At 42.2% G+C, this 22,361-nt stretch overlaps 1 protein-coding gene across 1 annotated transcript; it reads left to right on the top strand.

The window, feature by feature from the left end:
• The first annotated feature begins 355 nt into the window (after nucleotides 1–355).
• LOC307160732 (myelin-associated glycoprotein-like) lies at nucleotides 356–17,613 on the top strand. The gene is made up of 8 exons (XM_079874920.1): nucleotides 356–408; nucleotides 527–581; nucleotides 1,361–1,720; nucleotides 3,583–3,897; nucleotides 3,977–4,234; nucleotides 6,172–6,256; nucleotides 6,403–6,424; nucleotides 17,211–17,613. The coding sequence occupies exons 2-8, from the start codon at nucleotides 539–541 to the stop codon at nucleotides 17,370–17,372; spliced, it is 1,245 nt and encodes a 414-aa protein (XP_079731046.1). The 5' UTR covers nucleotides 356–408; nucleotides 527–538; the 3' UTR covers nucleotides 17,373–17,613.
• The last annotated feature ends 4,748 nt before the right edge of the window (nucleotides 17,614–22,361 follow it).

Here is a 22,361-nt window from a genome sequence, read left to right as displayed (position 1 = left end):
AAACAGTTAGCAAATCACCAACACTCCAACAGTATGAATTTATGAATTATTAATCTGCAGTAGAAACAATAACATATTTGGCTACAATGTAACAAATTCCTCTGTATTAGGTTCTTTTTCATCCTATTCTGCTCTTTTCATTCATCTCTTGGTTTCTTGTTCTTTCTGATGTTTTCATTTCTTTAACTGGGTACTCTTGATTTTTATGCACACCAAAGTCCTGGCTGAAACCATAAATGAAATGAAATAAATGAGAAAAACATTTTACTTCTGCTTTTTGCATTGAAGGCGTTAACAAATATCTCGATCAGAGCTTGCAATGTATTTTTCTGCTTCAAATGAGAAAAACGTGCACAGTACAGGTCACTCTTATCTGGGTCGCTGTAGTCTCATGAAAATCTATTTGAGGTAAACTATCAAATGTGTTTTAAATTAGAAATTATTTAATTGTAAACTGTTACAACTGTCAAGACAAATGACTATAAAAAAGATGCTACATTTAATCTTCATTATTTCTACACATTAGGTGATTCTCATAATGATTGCTGCAGATATTCTTGTATTCAGCACCTTTCTATCAGGTTGGTCTTTTTTTCTGTTTTCATTAAGAATATAATTGAACTAACAATAACCTCAACCTCAAAAAAAATAAAAAATAAATAATAATAATTGGACACTAATGTCATACTTGAAAATGTTTGAAATTCATTTAATTAGATCAGCAAAAAAAGAATGCAAACAAATAACACTTTACAATAAGGTTTCATTAGTTAAGATTAACATTTAACATGGACTAAGAATGAACTATACTTCTCCAACTATTAATCTTGACTAATGTTAATTTCAATATTTACTAGTACATTATTAAAATCAAAAGTTGTATTTGTTAACATTAGTTGATGCACTGTGAACTAACATGAACAAACAATGAAAAACTGTATTTTTATTAACTAACATTAACAAAGATTAATAAATGCTGTAACAAATGTATTGCTCATTGTTAGTTCATGGTAGTTAATGCATGTTTATCATGTACTCCTAAAATTAAAGGTTCCAAAAAGGTTCATGGAACCAAAGATGCCAAACCTTTATTTTTAAGAGTGTACATGAAATGTACATGTGCTCTATTGTGACAACAGAAAGTTCATTTTGAAACCTAACAAGCTTCATTGAGTGAAATGCGTTGACTGAAAAGTGTTCTTGTGCTATTTTCTTTCAAATAAATTTAGGCTACATAGTCTATAATGCATACATGTAGCCTAGTATACATTGTTAATTGTGGCATAATTGTCCAAATATATATGTATATATAGGCCTATAGATTTTTATTACATTTCATTATAGCACATTTGTATTCCAGCTGCTTGGTGTAATGACATGAAAACGTCGGTCCCCAAATTCCTAAACGCCACCAGCGGCTCCTGCCTTTTGATTCCCTGCCGATTTGAAATTTCAACGGAGAATGAAAAATATCTTGACCTTTCACCAAACGCAACCTGGAGACAAGGATCTCTGTGGTCACTCTATGATACAGAGGCTTTTACCAACGCTCACCGACAGAAGGAACCTCTGATAAAGGTGGTGGGGGACTTACGAAAGAAAAACTGCACTTCTGTCATGATGAATCTCACCAGCCTGCATTCAGATCGCTACTTCTTCAGGATTTCATCTGAGGGGTTTAGTGTGACTGCAACTACAGCTGTGCAGATAAAGGTGTCAGGTAAGGCAGTGCAAATGTTCCAGGAAGAATCAGACATTACTTTTCAGTTTAAGCGGTTTGTGGCATCACATCTTTGAAAAATGTTCAGAGTTTTACGGGGCACATAGTAGCCTAGCTATAAGCAACTTACATTTTAGGTCAAACAGTGCCACTAATTTTGGATATTTTTACTCCCAAAAAACATAGTTGTGTTTTGTTTGTGTCGGTTTGACCCGAAATATTAACATTTTTATGAATTGAGTGTTCATCGGAGTGGTCCAAGACCTTAGGACTTTTGTCACACTTAAACTTGGAATACACACAAAAATTGTAATACAATAAAATTGGTTGTAATAAAAATAGTAGGCTACCAAATCCTTCCCTCGCGGGTCAATTTGACCCCCTTAAGAATGAATGAGAAAATGGTGATTTTTATTTTTATTTTATTTGTCTAAAACAATCCAGAGCAAACACACACAAATGAAGGCATGAGTAAAACCTCGAAGAATATTTGAATATGCTGATTTTCATTCAGAATATAAAAAAACTGTTACAGCTCCAAAAATGCTAATAATTTCACCATTCATTTTGCATTTGTGTGGGGGTGGGTTGTTCTGCATTGTAAATCCCTACTGTCCACTTTACTGACTTTAATTATTGCAAAATACTACTTCAGTATAAATACAACCCCCCCCCCCCCCCCCACACACACACAAAGAAAAAAAACATGCTTAAAATTCCCACATATTTCCAAAACAAAAATAAATTGTAATGTCTAAACATATAGTCTACTACATGAATGCACACTGAAGCAAACCGACTTCAAATGGGACTTTGGGATCCAGGGGAACAGTTCATTTGCTCCATCTAGTGGCAAGAGTCATGAAATATCACGTTATTTTTTTCCCCCCACAATAGGTCAGCAGACACACCCAAAATTAGATATTTTGACCTGATTTACCAGGGTTATGCATTAATGAGTTATTTTGTATTTAAGTGAAATAATGTGAAGAATGTGCTTATTTATATTAAAATTATTTATAAAATCGAATAATTTAGAGGTAAAAAAAAAGTGCATTAAATGCATTGAAACTTATCAAATTATATAAGCTTTCTGGACAAAAATAATAATTATACTTTTTTTTATTTCTCACATCTTTATTAATGCAGAAAATGCTCTCACCTTGTGCTCAATGGAATAAGCTTTATTTTCAAACTCAAGTAGGGAACAATAATCTGCATATGAAAATATACACAATTACACAAATAATTAAATCTCCAGCCGTATACCTATCTCTTTGTGTAGTACTGTATATAGGCCTATGCTAGGTTGCAGCTGCAGCTCATGTGAATGAACTAGTTGATACAGGAAATCAATAATAAAGAGGTTAACTTCACAAAAATACTAAACTTAAATGTATTTAAATACAAATTTTATTAAATAGAATTTTGTATTTCAAATGGGTCTAGGTATTTTAAATACTGCCCATCCCTACCCTTGGTTTGTAACTGAATGAATCAGCGTCTTTAAAGACTTTCCCTTGGCGCCTTATACTGGCGTATGATACTTCACGATATTGAAAAACAAAAAGTTTTCTTTACGTCATTCACACAGACACTTCCTATGTTAGCTGTTCTTAGCTGCGAACTAGATCTGACATGTCTGAGTTCTGGTTTTTCAAAAATCTTTATCAATTGTACTGTTATCTTATCAATTAATTGAGAAATGTATCCTATAGCAACTGTAAAAAAACTGTAATATTACCTAATTACACATAAACAAGGGCATCTTGAAATAAAGTGTAATTATCTGTAAATGCTTCGACTTTCTATACAAATGAATACCATTATCATCACTCTTTCTCCTCTCCATATCCTGATAGATTCGTTGGCTGAGCCTGAGCCGTATGTGATTGTGCCGAGACTCAGGGAGGGTGAGGTGGGGAATCTGACTTGCACTGTTCCAGCGCCTTGCCCCAGTAACTCTCCAAATGTAACATGGGATCCTGCATTTGGTGGGAACATAACACAATGGACACAACTGAATGCTGATAGGACACAGAATGTTTCAGCCATTTTGAACTTCGTCCCATCGTTCCACCATCATGAGCTGAAAGTGAACTGTGTTTCCATCCATCTGCTAGACAGACAGGACAAACCCCTGCTCAGCCACAAGACCATCATCCTCAATGTGGAGTGTGAGGTTTTAACCCAACACAGTTTGCAGCTTTTCCCTTTTTATGAAAATACTCAGTTTCTTCTCTTTCTGGCCCACAGATCCTCCTAAGGAAACACAGATCTCTGGTACAGGCTCAGTCTGGCTTGGTGATAATGTAACCCTTACCTGCCAAAGTAATGCCAACCCTCCAGCGGTCCACAGGTGGTTCGTGAAGAAGGATGGTATAGTGGAAGAAGTGGGTGCCTCGCGTGTGCTTTCCTTTACTGCGACCCATAATAATAGTGGGGAATACATTTGTGAGGCACAGAACCTACATGGTGCAGGGAACTCCACAATCCTACAGATCACTGTCCCAGGTCAGTCTGTGCTTGAGACGGTAGAGCAGGGTTCCCCAAATCCTAATCAATCTCACCTACCTGCAATTTTCCTAGTAACTCTAAAGACCTCAGCTGTGTCCCACTTCAGAGGCTGAATCCTTCACAGGTCGCATTCGAAGGCCATTGCTTCACCACGACGCGACGAAGGCTGTCCCAATTCAAAGGCTCCTTCAGATGCGGCCTCCAAATGCGTCCTTCGTTTCCCATGAAATGAAGGATACAACTCTTTGTGCGCTGGTGACGACAAGATTGTTTTGAGAGAATTTGCTGAATTACACTTTTAAACATAAGCATTGGGTTTCAGCTTACTCATATATCTAATGATGCAAATGTAAAAATAGAACAAAAAACTCTAAAGCAGTTCAAATGTTGACTTATATCTTACTAAGATGTGATTATATATATATAGTTTACTCTTTGCTATAGACAGAAATGGACCATGATGAACATATTTAGACTGTTTGTGAACCCTGTTTTGTTTTCAGACAGTTTAAAGGGTACATAACACACAGTTTCTGCCAATCTCATGTAAATCTTTAATACCTATACAGTAGTATTGAATCCTTCATATCTCCGAAGAGTCTTTAGTTTGATCAGATTTATAAAAGATAGATACAGCTGTACCGTTTCTTTCCAAAAACAGTCGAGCTCCTGGAGGCATGGCGTGGGCGGAGCTAAAGAGTCACAAGCACGGACTGGTTTTAAAATAAAAAATGGACACTTATGGTGGTCAGCTAAACAAATGTATTTAAACACACACAATACATCGTCACACTTTCCCTGGATAACTTTTGATTGCCGATTGCCAGCAAAACACAGACATTTGATGCAGTTTTACCGCCTGCAGTTCCGACTCATGACCGGGATATTGTATCGCTGAGACCGCTCCATCTTTCAGTTTCAGATGATCTGCAAATTCAGGGTCGAACTGGGCCTTGTTTATAGAACATTCGTCACCGAAATGTTGTGCCACCGAAACACACTTGGCACAACTCCGTTGCTGCCCCGGAAAAACAAACTGCATCCACTGTTTCCCTAATGCTGGGTTCTTTGGGAAGCTGAACAAGATTGTCCTTCCCTCACAACCAAAAACACTCTTTGATGACATTGTTGATTTTGTGGTCTAAAAACGAAATGTCAAATCTTTCTCGAGCAACAAACAAAGCACATTGATGGGCGTTGCTCTTGCTCTGGGCTGCATTTCCCAAAAGCATTGTGAGCCTAAGTTTATCGTAGAGACCATTGGTGGCAATTGTTCTACAATCAATTTAGGCTTACGTTGCTTTTGGGAAACGCAGCCCTGGTTGATGTGTGCGCACGCTCTTCCAGGAGAAGTGCCCATACAAGGAATTCCACCCTTGATGACGCCATACAGGGCCATACTCGGAAAAAAACTTTCCGAAACTTATACGAACCCTGAAGGAGAGAATTTGGCACAGAAATACTCCATCATACGTCCAACACGTTTTTTGAAACTTTGGCCATGTTTAACATGAGAATCCAACTCTTTAACAGTGTAAATATGTCAGAATGCATGAAATAGTGTTAGACATCCCCTTTAATATAACTTTTAAAAAAGTCCAGTACAAATGTTACTGCCACTCATCAACAGCAGCTGTCACAATTGCTAGGCGTCAAGAACAATCCTCCGTAGGCTAGACCGTCCCATTTAACAACGCTCGTTCTGATCTTCGTGGCCTTTGAAGGACGCAGCCTCTGAATTGGGACACAGCTCTTGATTAGCTTGTTCAGGTGTGTTTGTTTGAGTTGGAGCTAAAATCTGCAGAGCAGTGGCTCTCTAGGACCGGATTTGAGGAACTCTGCTGTACAGATTCACCATATATTTGTACATTACTGTCATTACTGAAATGAACAGGAACAAAAGCCATGTTTGTCAGTTCTCTTTGTTTTTGCAGGCATATCATTCACTGCTTTCCTTGCAGTTTTGGCACTGTTCTCGTTGCTTTTATTTGCACTTCCTATTGTTCTGATTTACAGAAGGTAGGATCCTGCTAGAAATTTAAATGATATAAAATATTTTATACATTATTTGAGAAATGAGAATGTTTTATTCATAATATTTATATATATATATATATTTTTTTTGTGTGTGTGTGTGTGTGTGTGTGTGTGTGTGGTATATGCAGGTGCAAAAAAACACACAAAAGTGTAAGTATCTTGATATGTTTCTCATGAAGTGATTTAGATAAATAGATAAAACATGTCTTCACTATTCTTAGTCCATTTGTTTTCTGAAATAGACTGTAAATTTGACTGTTACAAAACTTCAGTTTGAGGTCTTTAAGGGCAAGGCAAACAACTGTAAATAATTGCTGTAAAAAACGGCAAAATTTTCACAGTAACAAGTTGTTTTCCATTAAAACAGCAATATACCGTATAAAAAATGCATTCTGGGTGATATTTGGCATTTTTGAAAAAAAAAGTAGCCTACAGGAATATACTGTGAATTAACAGCACTCAAAGTTGACACTCAGCGGCTGTGTTCCAAATCACGCACTATACCTTCATTCACTATTCCCTACATTAGTTCACTAATATAGTCCACTTGAAGGAGTGAATGAAAACAAGTGAGTTAATTTGGAGACTGATGAACACCTGCTGTTAACAACCAGAATCACTGAAGGAAGGAGGAACATAAGAACAGAAAAAATATGAAATCAACTGATGATAAAATACGTTAAATCTCTGAAGATCTCGGCAGAGGAGGATTAAACAACTCCACAAACAGAATCACCAGCTTGATTTATTACTAACCAGATTGACTTTATTTCTGTCAGACGTCTACATAAGTTCTTATTAAAAGGTGACAGAGGTTTAGATTTTATTTCCATTTGATGTTACCATGATGGTGATCAGTGTTGGCTTTAGTTGGGCTCTTGATCCTTGACTGTTGAACATTAGTTCTCTTACGAGAGGTCTCTCGTACTGCGTAAGAGAATCTTACGATAGGGGAAAATCCTTTTTCCACGAGATATTGAAGCCAAAAATTATCCTTAATTTTGCAATAATGTAAAGCGCGTTGCGGCAGCATACAGACATAGGCAAGACGGCTCGCGCGCCTATTGGCTGGTCTGCTGGCAACTGCGTAAGCCTATCGAGCGAGGCCTAGCGTGACGTCAGACCCAATGGGCACGCTTCGCGCCCTCTGCGTCATGTCCCGCTGAAACAGGCGTGGCTTAGGCCTATAAATACAGCTCGCAGGCGACACATATGATCTGATTTTTTCATCCTTCAGCGAAGCATCCACATCGCTGGATCCAGAGAGAAGCCGCGCCGTCTGAACAAGCCTCTCAGCGGGACGAGTCGTGAAGTCGCTGGCCGCGCCGCCTTCATCGCCTTCCTGCTGCGCTATCCGGCGCCTATATCCTTTTATTCTCTGTGCTGTGTGTGTGTTCACTGCTGCGACACACACTCTCTAAAAGAGCTTGCGTCTTTTTCAAGATGCCTTCCTGCGGCTCGTGCAGAGCCACACTCAGCGACGGGGACCGCCACGTGATCTGCGTTTCCTGCCTGGGTGAGGAACATGCAGCTCTCGCGCTCGCTGACGGCGGCTGCCCTCATTGCGAGCCTATGCCCATGGCGACTCTGAGGACTCGCCTGCCATTTTTCACCGAGGCTGCACCCCCGCCCGCCGTAGTACCGCGCCGTAAAAAGCGCCGTGCTCAGCGGGTCCCGGAACCTTCTACCAGCCGCCAAAGCTCGCCGGTTCGCCCGCCTGCTTCACCGGCTTCGTCAGCTTCTCTTCCTGACGGACAGCGGCCGTGGTCTGCCGCCGCTTCCGTCGACGACGCTGACGAGGAAGCCCTGCTCTATTCTGGCGTCAGGCAGTGAAGGTTGGGCGAGCTCTGAGGACCTCGCGCCCCCTGCCCGCGCATCGTCAGGTAAAAGAACGAGCATTGAGACGGAGCTCATGTGCGTACTCACACAGGCCGCGGCGAGCCTCGGCCTCGAGTGGTCTACGCCTGAGCAGCCTGCTCACAACCCGCTGGATGGCTATTTTCTGCCCGGGGAACGCGCTTCGCCTGTGTTCAAGCCAGCGCCTTTTCTTCCTGAGTTACATGAAGAAGTCGCTAATGCCCCCTATTCGGGAGGAATGCGCTCTTCTGTCTCTCTGGCATTCTCCGCTGTCGACGGTACCAAGGACAGAGGATACCATTCCCTGCCGCCGGTCAAAGAGGCGATAGCTACCCACTTATGCCCGCCCTCCGCTGGACGGCGCGCTAAGATGGCGCTACCCTCGAAAGCTTGCCGCACGACGTGAACCCTGCTCCGCCGCCGGGCAGGCCGCGTCAGCGCTACACACCATGGCCACATTGCAGATTTTCCAGGCCGATCTCCTCCGAAAACTGGACGAGAAAGGACCAGATGCAATCTGCGTGCCGGACTTAAGAAGTGCTACGGACCTCGCTCTCCGCGCTACTAAGTCCGCGGCACAGGCCATAGGACGGAGCATGGCCTCTCTCACCGTGACTGAGAGACATCTGTGGCTGACGCTCTCTGAGATGTCCGAGTCTGAGCGCACCGCATTCCTCGACGCTCCGCTTTCTCCCGCTGGCCTCTTTGGATCTTCCGTCAAGGACTTTGCGGAAAGATTCGCTGAGGTACAGAAAGCGTCTCAGGCCATGAAGCACTTCCTACCGAAGCGCTCCAGTTCTGCAGCAGGCCGTGCGAAACCGTCTGCTCAGAGCTCACAGACTCAGCCTCCGCCCACCGCCGCCGCTTCACAGCGCCGACAGGCCCGAAGCGCGAAACCGCGCTCTCGCTCATCCAGCCGCCGCCCCGTCTCGCCTCGCGTGGTCCACAGCCTAGGATTGTGGTGAAGCCCGAGGTCCTGAAGTCGTCCTAGCACGCCTATGGAAACGACGGTGTTCAAGTCCCGCTGCGGCCGGACTTCCATCAAAGCTCATCGCTCGTCCAGTTCCAAGAAATGTGACTGGTCCAGTGTATTTAGCAGCCAACAAGCCGGTTCCACTGCCCGCTTGCCTGCACACAAATGCCGTTTTCACGGCTACCCAGATAAATCTCAAAAAGAGCGTATTTTCTGGTGTCCCGGCCACGGCCGATGGTGTTATGTGTGTAAACAAAATGCCCACTGCCCAGTGCCCATTCCTACACACAAGCACAGCCCTTCACACAGGGCTTGCGCACATAAAATCGACTCAGATCGATTGCGCATTAAACGTAGTAAACGTGCCCACTACCCAGTGCCCACAAACACTACGTCCCGCATGTCTCAGGTTTTCCGTGAAAACGAAACCAGCATGCATTCGCTCCGCTCAGGCGAGCAATGCTCTCAGTGTTGTAAATGTGCCCGCTTTCCAGCGCCCACATCCACTCTTTAGACATGACAGTTCTTACGGGACTCGCCCAGCCCTCCCCCTCTCGGTTGGCCACCATAGAGGGGTCGAGCGCGGGCAATCTGCCCGCTGTTATCAGCGCGCCCCCTGCCTCAAATGTCATAAGCGCCACGCTTATGTTACAGCACACCGAAGCCCCTCCGTCGCTGAACGAACGAAGCGCGCTTCGCATTCAACCCCTAGTTATCCGTGCAGATGCATGGGCAGAGCTACCAGGGGTTTCGAAATGGGTGCTAGACATTATAAAAAGAGGCTATTCGCTGCAGTTTCGCCGACGCCCTCGCCGCTATACGGCGCGCGTCGAAACCACGGTGGAAACAGAAGTAGCACATCTACTTCGAGCCGAAATTCTGAAACTGTTGAGCAAAGGGGCCATAGAGCCTTTATCTCAAGCTCAGAGCGAAGGGGGGTTATACAGCAGATACTTCCTGGTGCCGAAAAAAGACGGGGTCTCAGACCCATATTACATCTAAGGCAGCTGAACAAAGTGCTTGTGAAGCGACAGTTCAGGATGCTCACGACCAGAAAAATCCTTGTGCAGATTCGCCGAGGGGATTGGTTTGTGTCAATAGATCTGAAAGATGCGTATTTTCAAATACAGATAGCATCACGCCACAGGCGATTTTTGAGATTCGCCTTCGAGGGCCAGGCATATCAGTACACAGTCCTGCCATTCGGCTTGTCCCTAGCACCCCGTACATTCACGAAGTGCATGGACGCAGCGCTCGCACCCCTCAGACTTCAGGGCATGCGAGTGTTGAACTATTTGTACGATTGGCTGATTCTAGCACAATCTCACTTGGAGCTCGTAGAGCACAGGACCATTTACTTGATCACCTCGAGAATCTCTCGAGAGTCTCAGAGTGAACTGGGAGAAGAGTTCTCTGTCCCCCAGGCAGATAATATCTTTTCTGGGCACAGAACTGGACTCGCTCTCCATGATAGCACGTCTATCACCGCAGCGCACGCTGGACATTCAGCGGGCAGCGAACTCTTTCCGCTGCGGCGCTTCTGTCCCGCTCAAGAAATTTCAGAGGATGCTAGGTCTCATGGCCTCAGTATCATCAGTACTTCAGCTGGGCTTGCTCCGCATGCGCCCACTGCAGTTCTGGCTGAAAGCACGAGTACCACGCCGAGCGTGGGTCTCTGGTCGGCTTCGTCTCAAGGTCAATCAGAAATGCATTGCAGCTCTGAAACCTTGGAAGGCAAATGACTGGTACCAATCAGGTGTAAGCCTGGGGACTTCCTCGAGAGTGAAAGTGGTGTCCACGGATGCGTCCACCTCGGGATGGGGAGCGCTGCTCGAGGGCAGACCGTTCTTCAGCCAATGGTCAGAACGGGAGAAGCTTCTGCACATAAACTGCCTCAAAATGCTGGCAGTAGACAATGCGCTGACTCGCTTTTGTCCCCAAATAAAGGGACACCACGTCTTGGGTCCGCTCGGACAACATGTCTGTGGTGTCCTACATAAATCGCCAGGGTGGCCTCAGGTCCTGGAACCTGTACAGGCTAGCAAAACGCCTCCTGGTGTGGGCTCAGCGCAACCTGCTCTCGCTGAGAGCAGCACACGTGCCAGGGCTCCAAAACATAGGACCAGACAGACTGTCCAGGAACCATGTTCCGGCAGGCGAGTGGTCTCTACACCCACAGACAGTCCAACTGCTGTGGAAGAAATTCGGCAGAGCGGAAGTAGACCTGTTCGCGTCTCAAGAAAACGCTCACTGTCTGGAATTCTTCTCCAAAAGCAGGGACACGCTGGCTCACGTATGGCCCCACCGCCCACTCTATGCTTTCCCCCCCGTCTCTCTCCTGCTTCAGGTGATAGAGCGGATCAGGGAAGAAGGATGCTCAGTGCTACTCGTAGCCCCGTTCTGGAAAAACCAACCTTGGTTCCCAGTTGTGATGCAGCTAGCGAGCACTGCCCCATGGCCAGTGCCAGTGAGAAGAGACCTCCTCTCTCAGGCCAAAGGCTCAATTTGGCATCCTCACCCAGAGCTGTGGTCCCTTCATGTTTGGGCCATCAACGGGTACCCGCTGACCTCCCTAAAGGGGTGTTAAACACGATCACGCAGGCCAGAGCTCCGTCTACGCGATGTCTCTACTGGTGTTTTCTGGCTGGTGCACAGCTCGTGGTGTGTCACCCCCAGACTGTTGGGTGACAGAGGTTCTTTCCTTCCTACAGGAGCTGTTGGATAAGGGCAGGACCCCTTCCACGCTCAAAGTTTATGTGGCGGCTATAGCAGCGTTCTCAGGAACAACGCTTGGTCAGTCAATAGGAAGGAACGATTTAGTCATCCGCTTCCTTAGAGGAGCTAAGAGGCTGAATCCTCCCAGACCTCCCTCAGTCCCTGTTTGGGACCTTTCTATGGTGCTGGAAGCCATGAAAGGTCACCCTTTTAAGCCTTTGCAGTCGATTGATCTTAAACACCTGTCTTTCAAGACGGTGTTTCTTCTGGCTCTCGCTTCTGTGAAGCGCATAGGGGACTTACACGCACTCTCAGTGAGCGCGACGTGCATGGAGTTTGGGCCTACTGACTCAAGATTTATACTCAAACCTAAGCACGGTTATGTTCCTAAATCCCTCAATACACCGTTTAGGGCACAGGTCATTTCCCTGTCAGCCCTACCGGTCTCTGACGAGGAAGGAGACGAGAGCTTCCTTTGCCCAGTCAGGGCATTAAGAGCTTATGTGTCTCGCTCTTCTGTCTTCAGACAGACAGAGCAGCTCTTTGTTTCATTCAGCGGGCGTTCTAAGGGACTGGCCGCGTCGAAACAGAGCCTATCCAGATGGATAGTTGACGCTATCGCGCTGGCGTACACTTCCAGGGGCATGCAATGCCCATTGGGTGTCAGAGCGCACTCCACGAGAGGCATGGCTTCATCGTGGGCCTGGTCAAGTGGGATTGCCTTGCAAGATATTTGTATGGCTGCAGGCTGGGCCTCCCCGTCTACATTTATAAGGTTTTACAACCTAGAGGTTCCCGCCCTGCAGGCCAGGCTGCTGTCGGTCTAAATGACCAGTGTTGTCTGTACTGATGCTATCGGTCCAGAATACTGTGTCTGCTGAGCATAGCTCACTAATCGACAGAAGAGAAAAAAAAATTAAAAAATGCTTGGGCAAATTGTATAAGTCCCGCATTTTACCATCAGTTCAGGCCGTAACCCGCCCTGTCTGTATGTTGTACTCTGCGTCCATGTGGCGCTGTTATATGTGGAAGAGTGTGGCCCAACCCCCCCCTCTTCCCGGATTCCCTGTGAGTCCCCTGGGTGATTGTGCACTATATGAACCCCGGGCTTTGCCCTTGGGCCTGTGGTGTCAGATCCCAGCACGCACGGCGTCTTACAGTAGGTCCCCTAGCGTAAGATACTCTTACGCAGTACGAGAGACCTCTCGTAAGAGAACGTACTCGGTTACTCACGTAACCTCGGTTCTCTCTAGAAGAAGGAACGAGTACTGTGTAGCTTGCCGTGCATGCACACGCTCTGGTTGCTTCGACTATGAAAAAACCAGATATGTGTCGCCTGCGAGCTGTATTTATAGGCCTAAGCCACGCCTGTTTCGGCGGGACGTGACGCAGAGGGCGCGAAGCGTGTCCATTGGGTCTGACGTCACGCTAGGCCTCGCTCTATAGGCTTACGCAGTTGCCAGCAGACCAGCCAATAGGCGCGCGAGCCGTCTTGCCTATGTCTGTATGCTGCCGCAACGCGCTTTACATTATTGCAAAATTAAGGATAATTTTTGGCTTCAATATCTCGTGGAAAAAGGATTTTCCCCTAGCGTAAGATTCTCTTACGCAGTACTCGTTCCCTCTACTAGAGAGAACCGAGGTTACGTGAGTAACCGAGTACGTTTTTCTTTGGCTGCTGCAACTGTGTGTTTAAAATACATTTGCTATGGCAACGAAGCTGAAAGAAAACAGAATCAGATGACAGTGTTTGTTAATAGTCACAATCATCATCTAGTGGCCAGATTCACTGATCTCATTTATTGTCTAATATATTTATATGGGTGATGTTTTGTATTTTTGATTGTGGTGTCACTGTGATTTTACAGATGGAGATCTGTCAGAGTTTTGACAACCAGAAAATATGAAGGATTTAAAAAACATTTAATGCTCAAAACATTTTTAACTTCTATATCAGCCAGACACACAGACATCAAGAATCGGCATATGAATCTCAACAATGGTGACAATCAAAAGTTTAATGGTGCAATGCATGATGGGTACCAGCATAGTACAAAAAAATCGTCCATGACTCCCAGCATGCATTAGCCTGGCTAACGTCAGACCACTTTCTCTTTGAGACGTGGTCTGGAAACTACATGTTCATTTTCTCGTATTTGAGGCGTGGTTTACGAATGCCCAGAGCCGTTTATTGGGCGCTACGAATGTCTATCAAATGCGCCTGTACGCAGCTCATAGCCAATCATTTCAAATTATACCAGATGACGTATGTAGAGCGACAGATATTCAACGAAGAAGACGACGATGGGTCAGAGATTTATGTGTACACCAGAGAGTCCTGCACGGGTCCGATTTTGTAAATCCGCACCCGACCCGTTTTCCAACAGCAGCACTAATAAAAATCTGCACCGACCCGCTTAAAATAGAACCGACACCCGACCCGCACCCGAAATAAAATCAGTTTAGACTATCACATTATAGACACACTTACAAACATTTTTATTGCCAGGTCATACAGAAGTTATTACACGACCATTAAGGACAACTTCAGCCGAAGCTGTCAAAAGGCCGATACATGAAGAACATGGCTAACGTTACCACACAAATCGAACAGACGCGGCTACACCACTATATGCCACACAATTTCGTCTAGCCTACATCTGACAATTTTGGGTTCAAACACACCCTGCACACCACACATACTTAACAGTGTTAAATATGAAAAATACCGTTCGATAGAACGGCTTTGTTACCAGTTATCTGCGTGCTTCCTCAGGGATGAAGTTCCACATTTGCGGCTATCCAACACGAAAATGTTTGCAGCAAAGCCTTTCACAATATTTTCTTCAGATAACTCCAAATTTCTCCCACACACTAGACTTGATTTTTGATGACGTATTGTCGACAACTTTACAATCTCCACTAGCTATTCTTTTCTTCAACTCCTCAGCATCTATCTCGACGACTGCAAGCAGAACGCGCGCGCGCGGTTGTGATGCATTTTTAAAAGTGGAAGTAGCCTTGGTAACGTCAAAGTCCTTTTAGGCCGTTATAGATCCTGGGAGGGCGTGGCGCGTCGGCACAAATAAACTGATGTGGATTTTAAATTATTTTATCAACTTGAAATACAGGCATATTTTTGTAGATGTGTTCCTAAAAATATGCATATATTTTTACGTCTGTCATGTTGGATCCATAGATAAACAAACTGCTTCGGTGTGTCGCATATACTTCGTCATCGTCTTCCTGCTCCCTCCCCGTTCTGTGATTGGTTCCCTATTTCAGGGGAAAAATTAGTCCATGGTGTCCAGACTACCTTGCAGCGTGAATAAAATCGCGCTGCTCAAGGCAGTATGGGGAAACCCAGGCTAAGCATGCATTGTGGCATGAAAAAATTATGCAGCTGAATTGTCTGGATATTTTCTTTAAAGCAGCACTATGCAGCTTTGCCGATTCGCGTTTTGCTCGCGGGTTTCTCTATAGAGCTCCCCCTACAGCTTCGGAATAGATATTTGACAACACTGTCGTCAAAACTCGTTGGCGACTCTCCCCCCATCCATCTTCTCCCGCTGGTCATGTGCATTTGTTTTCAAAGAACCCGGTGAACGCATGGAGCCATGTCCACTGAGGTATGTATGATACACAGAAGGCTAGCAAATAAATGTTTAGATAGTGTATGTATGCAATGCCGTAAAGCAATTCGTTACATCGCGATACTTCCTGATGCTGAGGCCGGCGGCCTGCCGGCCCAAAGTTGCAAGTGTGGTTTTTCGGCTCACAGGCGCTCGGGGGGGTGCGAGACGACCACAATTCAACCCGAAAAATGTCATATAACCATTCCAATGACTCCGAAGCTGTTCAAATTAAGCTAAAAAAAATGCATAGTGCTGCTTTAATTTGTACTTTTTGCTTTTATTTTTGCTGTTGGTTTTGTGTTGAGTTTAGTTGCGTGTTTTGTGATGTTCAGCGTTGATGTTATCTTTTTTGTTGATTGTCACCATTGTTGAGATTCATTGGCTGATTCTTGATGTCTGTGTGTGTCTAAATGAAGCGGTAGTTCAAAAATCTAAACCTCTGTTAATTCTCAATAAGAATTTCTGTAGATGTATGAAACAAAGTCAATCTGGTTAGTAATAAGTGAAGCTGGTAATGCTGTTTTTTGGAGTTGTTTAATCCTCCTCTGCTGAGGTCTTGAGAGATTTAATGTCTTCTGTAGCTGGAAGTCAGTTGTAGTTCTTGTGTTTCGCTTTTTTTTTTTTTCCTGTTCTTGTTGTTCCTCTGTCCTTCAGTGGTTCTGCTTGTTAACATCAGGTGTTCATCACTAATGTTCAGTCATCAGTTAATCAATCACTGAATAATATCATTAACTTTCAACACTGCTTCAGTGTTACTTCAATACTGTAGTTTGGACACACAAGTGTTCATTTAAAACTGAAGATTTTGCAGTTGGGTTAAAAGGGTTAAATGTGTCAAATAAAATAAAAAACAGAGTGAAGCGTAATTTAACGGTAATCAACTGTAAATTAATTTACAGCATCAAACTGTAAAAAACAACAGCAATTTACTGGCAACCACAGCTGCCAGTAGATTACTGTAAAATCAAGGAAAAACAGTAATATACTGTAAACCGTAACAATCAGATTTACTAAATGGAAGGTTAATTTCACTGAAATATTAGTGAAAGTTCATTGAAAAAAGTTATGTGAAGTCAATAACTGAAAAGGCGAGTAAATATTAAATTGAAGTGTTTTATGTGTTTTTGCACAAGATGATATAGGAGAGATCTGTTAGTGTAATTAATTCGTTTTGTGGGTCACCATTGTGCTGGAGAGTAGAGCCTGTGCTTCAGTCAAAGATGAGCAGAGAAACACTGATGTTTTGCTGTCTGTTGCTTTATTTAAAAGCAGTAACTGTGTGGTTACTGATGCAGTGACAATCTCCTTGCTAAGTACTTTAGCACATATATGTGTGCTTTTGTTCACTAAATACGAACCGCAAAGATTTGAGTTAAAGTTTAATTAATTCACTATTACACATTATGTTTGCAGTTTTATATTGAGATATTCTTTATCAGTGGACTCAAATGAAGTTAGTTCACAGTCCTATCAGTATAAAGTTTTAAAACTCGAACTGTTTGAAGCAATCGGTTTCCCAAATGATATGAGTTACCTTCCATGGTATTTCTACGGTAACATACTGTAAAAAAGGAGAGCTGTAAATTAACACAGTAGATTACCATTATTTTACAGCGCACTGAAACTGGGCTAATACTGCAGTGTTACACATGATGAGTGCTTTATTGCTTTCAGAACAATGTTATGTTGTGAGTGAATTATCATAAAGCTAACAGAATAAGTACAAGTTCACAGCTCATGTATTAATGCATTTCAGGAAACAAACCAAGATCAGGACATTTATGCCAATGTGTCAAGTGCAACAAAAAGCCATCAGCTTCAGTCAAATACATATGAAAATAAGGAGACCTGCACCGTTAACCCTGAAAGCACATTCAAAAAGAATCTCTCCTACGAAGACATTTATGCAAACTGTTGAAGTGAGAAGTGGAATATGGATCATCACTGAACAATTAGTCTACTTTCTGCATGCCAGTAATGATCATTTTAATAAGCATCAGCATATTCAACTTCCCATCTGTTATGTTCAGAACTATATCTTTGCTACTTCCTTTCTCCTTTTAAAGAATGCAAACCCTCCACATTTATAATTCAACTCTGAATACTTATCTGTATGTTTCTATTTTTATTTTTGTGATACATTCACTTTGCTCAATTAAATAATTTAAAGTCTCCATGAAATCAAATTTGAGTTCCTTTTTTTTTTTATGGAATATTGCATTATTTATTATAAATGATTTGCCTGTGCACCATTATTTATTTATTTTAATTAATCATTATTATCATCATTATTTTTTTTTAATTGATGTGCCCTCATAATCTTTAATAAGAATTTCTTGCCAAATCTCTTCTCTGATGAGTGTTTATTGCCTCAAAGGTAAATTACCGTCACTCACACAAACTGTCACTCACATAAAATAACAGCAATAGCAAAACACAACCATCCAATCAATTCCCCATGGACAAAATCAAGTCCCGCTCTACATTTTTTGTTCCTTGTTTGAGAAGCCGTTTCACTCAAATATATGTTACAAATACGATAGGGTAGAAAAAGACCACAACTTCCATTTCATGACAAATGGGTAATTTTTTCATTCTTTCATACACTAAGTAGGATCATTTAGATCTTATGTGATTTACACTTATTTACACAAGCAAAGTACAAATGCCCCCAGAACATCCTGGAGTTAAGAGCCGTTCAGGCAGATATGCAGAACAAATGGCGGTGAATATTAGGCCATAAACAATACATGCAAGTATACGAAACAAAGAACCAAATGGTTGGCCAATGCATAGAATAAAGAATAAAAGAATAAAGTGGTGGTGTCACCACACCTTGTGATCTAGGGGGCGATAGAGAGTTCAATCTCTGTATAAGTCCTTAGATAATACCTGCGTCCCCTGGGTCAGAAAACCCCTCTTGATGAGAAGACGACAGGCAGGGCTGAGGCAGGTAAAGAATAGTATAGAAGGATAATGTAAACACAAAAATCACAAGAACCTCAAACAGAGGTTAAAAGAATTGTCTGTACGTTAGTCTGTGTTTTATACGCTGTCGTTTCAGTGAGGTGTTTGCATTTGCGGGGGAAAAAAAAACTGTTACACTGACAGACTTTCTATACGGATAGCCTATTGTGAACTGTTTTTGCTGTAGTATTATTATAGGATGAGTTTATTTCTTCATGTTGTGCTTTTTAAAAACTCTGAAGAGAACACCCAACAATTACAGCATTAAACAGATGGCACGAGTCATGCATATTGTAGGACTTTAAGGACATATTATAGGTTTAGAAATAAATAGAAATAATCGTTTTTGTATTGATATAATATTAATCTATTATTTATTATTAATATAGTCACTTCCGGTCGGGAACGCTCATGCAGTGAACTTTTGTGACAGTGAATATTGTAGTTCAGCACCAGGAGGCACTACAAGTAAAATAATCATCTCTCTAAACTCCACAACCAGTTGAAAAAAAAGAATTACAATTTTCATGATTAATATGGACAGACTAAATGTTAAATTATTTTAAAATATCAGACAGACCAAAAACTTGATGTCAACAACTAGTGGAATTTCTCAAGCCAGTAATTGCATGGAATTGCTGTGAATTTTCTCAAAAAATTAAAGCAGCATTTTGCACTATTTTACAGTGAAACTCACCAATAACAATCTCATAATTATGTAATTACAATAAGAGACAGAACAAAATATTACAGAATATAATTAGACTACTGAAAATAAGCTCTAAAATATTGTGCCCAAGAAAACAACACAATCATTATGTGTTCGGAATCAACACCTTAAGACAAAATATAACTTTTCATGTTACATTTTCCCCGATTTATTGATGTAAACTGACAATATGGATTCTAAATAGGTTTGGTAATAAAGTCTCTAAGACTGTCACATTCTCACTGAATAATTACCACCAGGGTTCTCATACACCGATGCACTCAAACAACCTTACAAATGTTCTACATGAAGATAAAGACATCAGCAGGATCTGTGTGGAAAGTGCTAAAAACTTGTAACAAGAAAAATAAATAAAAATAGCCCCTGGGGAAATTAATAAACAAATATTTAAAAACAGCCTGTTCACAATTATTATTGCCTCAGTTCATGAGAAATAATCAAGCTGTCAACATGTACAGTACCATTTGACCTCATAAATCCATACTTGAAGTAATCATTAACCTAATCCAAATTCCACAAAAATACTGAAATCAATACGTCATTTGGATGAGGCCTACCTCAAGACAAATACTGATGAGAAAAGAGTAATAAGTAGATAACTTTACCTAAATGTCCTCTGTATGCCAACAAAACAATGTTACCAGTGAAATGGCAATGATTAATGTTAGAAAAAAGGAAAATAATTCAAGTTTCCATGCAAACTTGTTTTGGCCATCTCAGTCAGTAGGGGATGGTGACTGAATTAATAGTTTTAACAGTCTATTTATAAATGAACTTTATTATTAACTTAGTAAAATGCTGGCTCTATTGTAACAGTCAGGACTCTGTATACATACTGTTGCTAAATTTACAATGCTTGTGTAAAGTTTCTAATTTCGCTTAAAGGGATAGTTCACCCAAAAATGAAAATGCTGTCATCATTTACTCATTACTCATAGATATGTGGCCACATACTCATGGCCATATACTTAAACCCCTGCTTTAGGGCATCCGTACATTCCAAACCCCAACGCCCTCAGGCTTTGTAAGATCTTCACACAGACCTTTTTTTCCTACAATAATACAACTGTTTAATTACCAACCTTCTTTAAAATATCTTCTTTTGTGTTCAACAGAAGAAAGAAAGTCATACAGGTTTGGAACAACATGAGGGTGAGTAAATGAGGACAGCATTTTCATTTTTGGGTGAACTATCCCTTTAACTAATAGTTTGTCAATTGTGTGCTTTTTGTATTATTATAGGAAAAAAAGGTCTGTGTGAAGATCTTACAAAGCCTGGGGGTGTTGGGGTCTGGAATGTACGGATGCCCTAAAGCAGGGGTTTAAGAATACTTGTTGTGGCCATGAGTATGTGGCCACATATGTATGAGTACATACATACTCATACACATAAGTATGTGGTAGTCTGAGACTAGGGCAAGGGTGGCTAATCCTGTTCCTGGAGATCTACCTGCAAAGTTCAGCTCCAACCCTGCTCAAACACAACTGAACCAGCTAGTTAAGATCTTCAAGAGCACTTGATCAGGGTCTGAACTCCACAGGTACGTAGATCTCCATAAACAGGATTGGGCACCCTTGCCCTAGTCTCAGCCTCAGACGTCACTGCCACGGACCGCTTGCTGAACGTCTGATGTACCGTATCATCATCTGATTGGTTGAATTCTATAGGATGTCGGGGAGACGTGCGTGTCGCGTTCTTTAAAAGGTCCGCCTGGAAACAAAGATGCTGTGACGTCAAACCCCCTCATGGAAGAAGAACGCCTTCGTGTTTACAACTGTGACAATAAGTACTTATCAGGATTAAAAAAAATGCTTGATTTTCAAAAGTATGTGAAGGATGTAAAGTTCACAGCACAGATTCTTTCAAATACGTCCAAGAGTTTTATACACCGGTCTGTTATTGTGGGGACATCAATGTTACATTTTCACGCCCCTAAACATAACGAGGAACAAAGAGAGAACTGTGATTGGTTGATTTACATGTCAGTCAGACGGCCTCTGGGTGGGCTTTGGCCAATGAAAGCTGCTATGGAGTCCAGAGACACTCTGCTGTCAGTCAGAAGGACATATTTCAATGCAAAAGTTTTGCGACCGAATGCACAGTTTCTCAGGTAATTGCAAACTTTTGCATTCCCTCAAAAACCTTTTGCATTCTCTTGAAAAAGTGTTGCATTCCCCAATTTCCCCTGATAAACTTTGAATTTGCTCGCAGAAGCGTTCAAAAATAGTTTGAGTCAATGCAAAGTTTCACAGGGGAATGCAAAGGTTCTGTTAGCAAACGCAAAAGCATTAAAATATAATTTCTCATATTTTTACATCAAGTCCTTGTAGAGACCCCGTAGGAACGACATGTGGTGGAGTAAATAAAAACACCAGGTTCCTTTAAAATGTTACCAAAAAAAGAAAAGTGAAGTCCGCACACTGCATGCTGCTCAAGATAAATTTATTAAAAGCACAACATTTCGACCATCAGGTCTTCATCAGGTGCAATCTGCATCAGATGGTTTGGATGTGCACACCAGGGGTGGGTTTCCCGAAAGCATCGTTGGCCAACTATGGTCCCAAGTTCCGTCGTTACCAATATAGTCCAGTCATTTTAGGAAAAAAGGTTGAACAAATTGCAACAGAAGCAAACTCAACTGATTTTGTATCCTCAATATGTCCTGAGTAAGGGAAAAAAAGTCCCAAAGAATCCCATTAGGAGAAAGTTTAGAAAAAGACCCAAATATAGCCTATTCATACGCCTATTAATTTTTTTTCTCACGTGAATAGGGTAACATTTTTAACCTTTAGATATCAACATGAAAATTACTGAGTTGATTACTTACATCAAGACAAACAAAAAATGTATTACAAGTTTTTTTAAATTGTTTGTTAACATGGACAAACGGTGCATAATCTAATTACATATGTGCTAATTTGCATAAATACCACAACAGATCTAAACATTGGGTATAGCCAGGTGAAAATGTCTTGTTGAATCTTGTTGACATATAACAGTAAAATACTTAATATTAAGGTCTGAATGGAACCCATTTAGGCTACCCATGAGCATTAATACATAGAGGCAGGAAGAAGTACTTTATAAACCAGCCTTTATTCGTTTTTAAGAGATGGGGTTTAGGGCTGGGTCTGTGGGACTGTTTCCGGGGGACGAGTCTGAGGGAAGAACAGGAGACAATGGTAAGGAGAATGCAGAAGACAAAAGGT

This window comes from Squalius cephalus, assembly GCF_949319135.1.
Source record: "Squalius cephalus genome assembly, chromosome: 6".
Taxonomy (NCBI): Eukaryota; Metazoa; Chordata; class Actinopteri; order Cypriniformes; family Leuciscidae; genus Squalius; species Squalius cephalus.
This window is presented reverse-complemented; position numbering and strand designations above follow the sequence as displayed.

Excerpts from the sequence above, each read along its gene's own strand:
- LOC307160732 (XM_079874920.1), top strand. The coding sequence starts at position 539 with ATGATTGCTGCAGATATTCTTGTATTCAGCACCTTTCTATCAG. Across the intron at positions 1,721-3,582 it reads TGTGCAGATAAAGGTGTCAG|ATTCGTTGGCTGAGCCTGAG; the intron begins GTAAGGCAGTGC and ends ATATCCTGATAG. Across the intron at positions 4,235-6,171 it reads CCTACAGATCACTGTCCCAG|GCATATCATTCACTGCTTTC; the intron begins GTCAGTCTGTGC and ends TTGTTTTTGCAG.